Source organism: Emiliania huxleyi, assembly GCF_000372725.1.
Source record: "Emiliania huxleyi CCMP1516 unplaced genomic scaffold EMIHUscaffold_834, whole genome shotgun sequence".
Taxonomy (NCBI): Eukaryota; Haptophyta; order Isochrysidales; family Noelaerhabdaceae; genus Emiliania; species Emiliania huxleyi.
Window position 1 is genome coordinate 1 of NW_005195773.1, and position 1,192 is coordinate 1,192.

General features: G+C 60.9%; 1 protein-coding gene across 1 annotated transcript in view; it reads right to left on the reverse strand.

The window, feature by feature from the left end:
• Positions 1 to 528: 528 nt before the first annotated feature.
• EMIHUDRAFT_249855 (hypothetical protein) overlaps positions 529 to 1,192 on the reverse strand; it is a gene marked incomplete at both ends in the record, with an annotated part of 1,334 nt that continues 670 nt past the window's right edge. The window contains 2 exons of the mRNA XM_005758852.1: positions 529 to 565; positions 784 to 815. Of these exons, the coding sequence (XP_005758909.1) occupies positions 529 to 565; positions 784 to 815 (69 nt within the window). The remainder of the gene's footprint in view (positions 566 to 783; positions 816 to 1,192) is intronic.

Here is a 1,192-nt window from a genome sequence, read left to right on the forward strand (position 1 = left end):
GCAGGACGCGCAAGCCGCGCCCCTCGTGACGAAACACGACGAGGAGCGGGACTCGGAGGTGTGAGTGGAGGCGCGTTCGGGGCGGGAGGGGGGGAGGGGGGGCGTGGGGGAGTCAGTGCGCCGTATTGCTGCGCACCCGGGGTGGGCGGGGACTGTCTATTTGCGCTCCGACGTGCATGGCTGTCAAGCGTGGCAGCAACTTTTGAGCGGGAGGGCGGGGGTGGGTGGGAGGGTGCATGCGAGGGAGGCGCGTAGGTAGCTGCAAGCTGGGATAGCTGTTAGCTGTGCTCTGAGTCGGCACAGCAACACACAACTAGCGCCTCGCGGGGCCGCAGCGAGTGCGCAGTGTGGACACAGTGCGGTGAGTACATCCGGACATGCGTGACAGTCGCGTGAGCCGTGACTCGTGCATCTGTATGATCACCGATAGATCTCAATAAAGCCGTCCTCCGCGCGCAGTGTGTCCAGCCTTGCCCTTTTTTGCGCACGATTTTTCACTTCACACTTGTCTAATATGTTTTCCATTTTTTATGGTGTGGAATCCTCTCGCCGGCGATTGCGCACCCTGCGGCGTGGCGCACGGTGCCTCCGGGGGCCCCCGCCTCCCCCCAGAGGTGTTTTCCGACTCCGGAGGACAGGCGAAACTCTCTTGATACATCCCGGCGCGAGACACACACGCCCTCGGGGTCGCACAAATTGAGAAAAACAGATATATAGCACACCGTCGCGGGCAGACCCGGGGACTGGGGAGCCGGAGCAGACGGCATCGGCCGCCGAGGGAACGTTGGGAAGAGGCACGAGAGGAGGGCGGCGACCTCGACGCGACTATGGAGGACCCGTCGCCAGACGACGCAGGGCAGAAGACGGTGAGGCGGAGCAGACGCGCAGGGCGAGACGAGGGAGGGAGCAGGACTTTGCGGAGATCAGCAGGAGGATGTACGAAGAGATTAGGAGCAGCAGGGACCCGAGGGACCATGTGGAAGACGGCTAGTGCTAGTCCCCCATATCGGCGGGAGGATGACCCCGGCTAGTCGCCGACCACACCCATAAAGAACCCTGCACAAAGATCGCAAGGGCGGGGACCTGTAGTGTTCTTTTTTACCCACCTCACAGTAGAGAGGTGTCCGTTTTTATTTATTTATTTATTTATTTATGCACACCGTCGCAAACGCAATTTTTTACAATGCTCCCC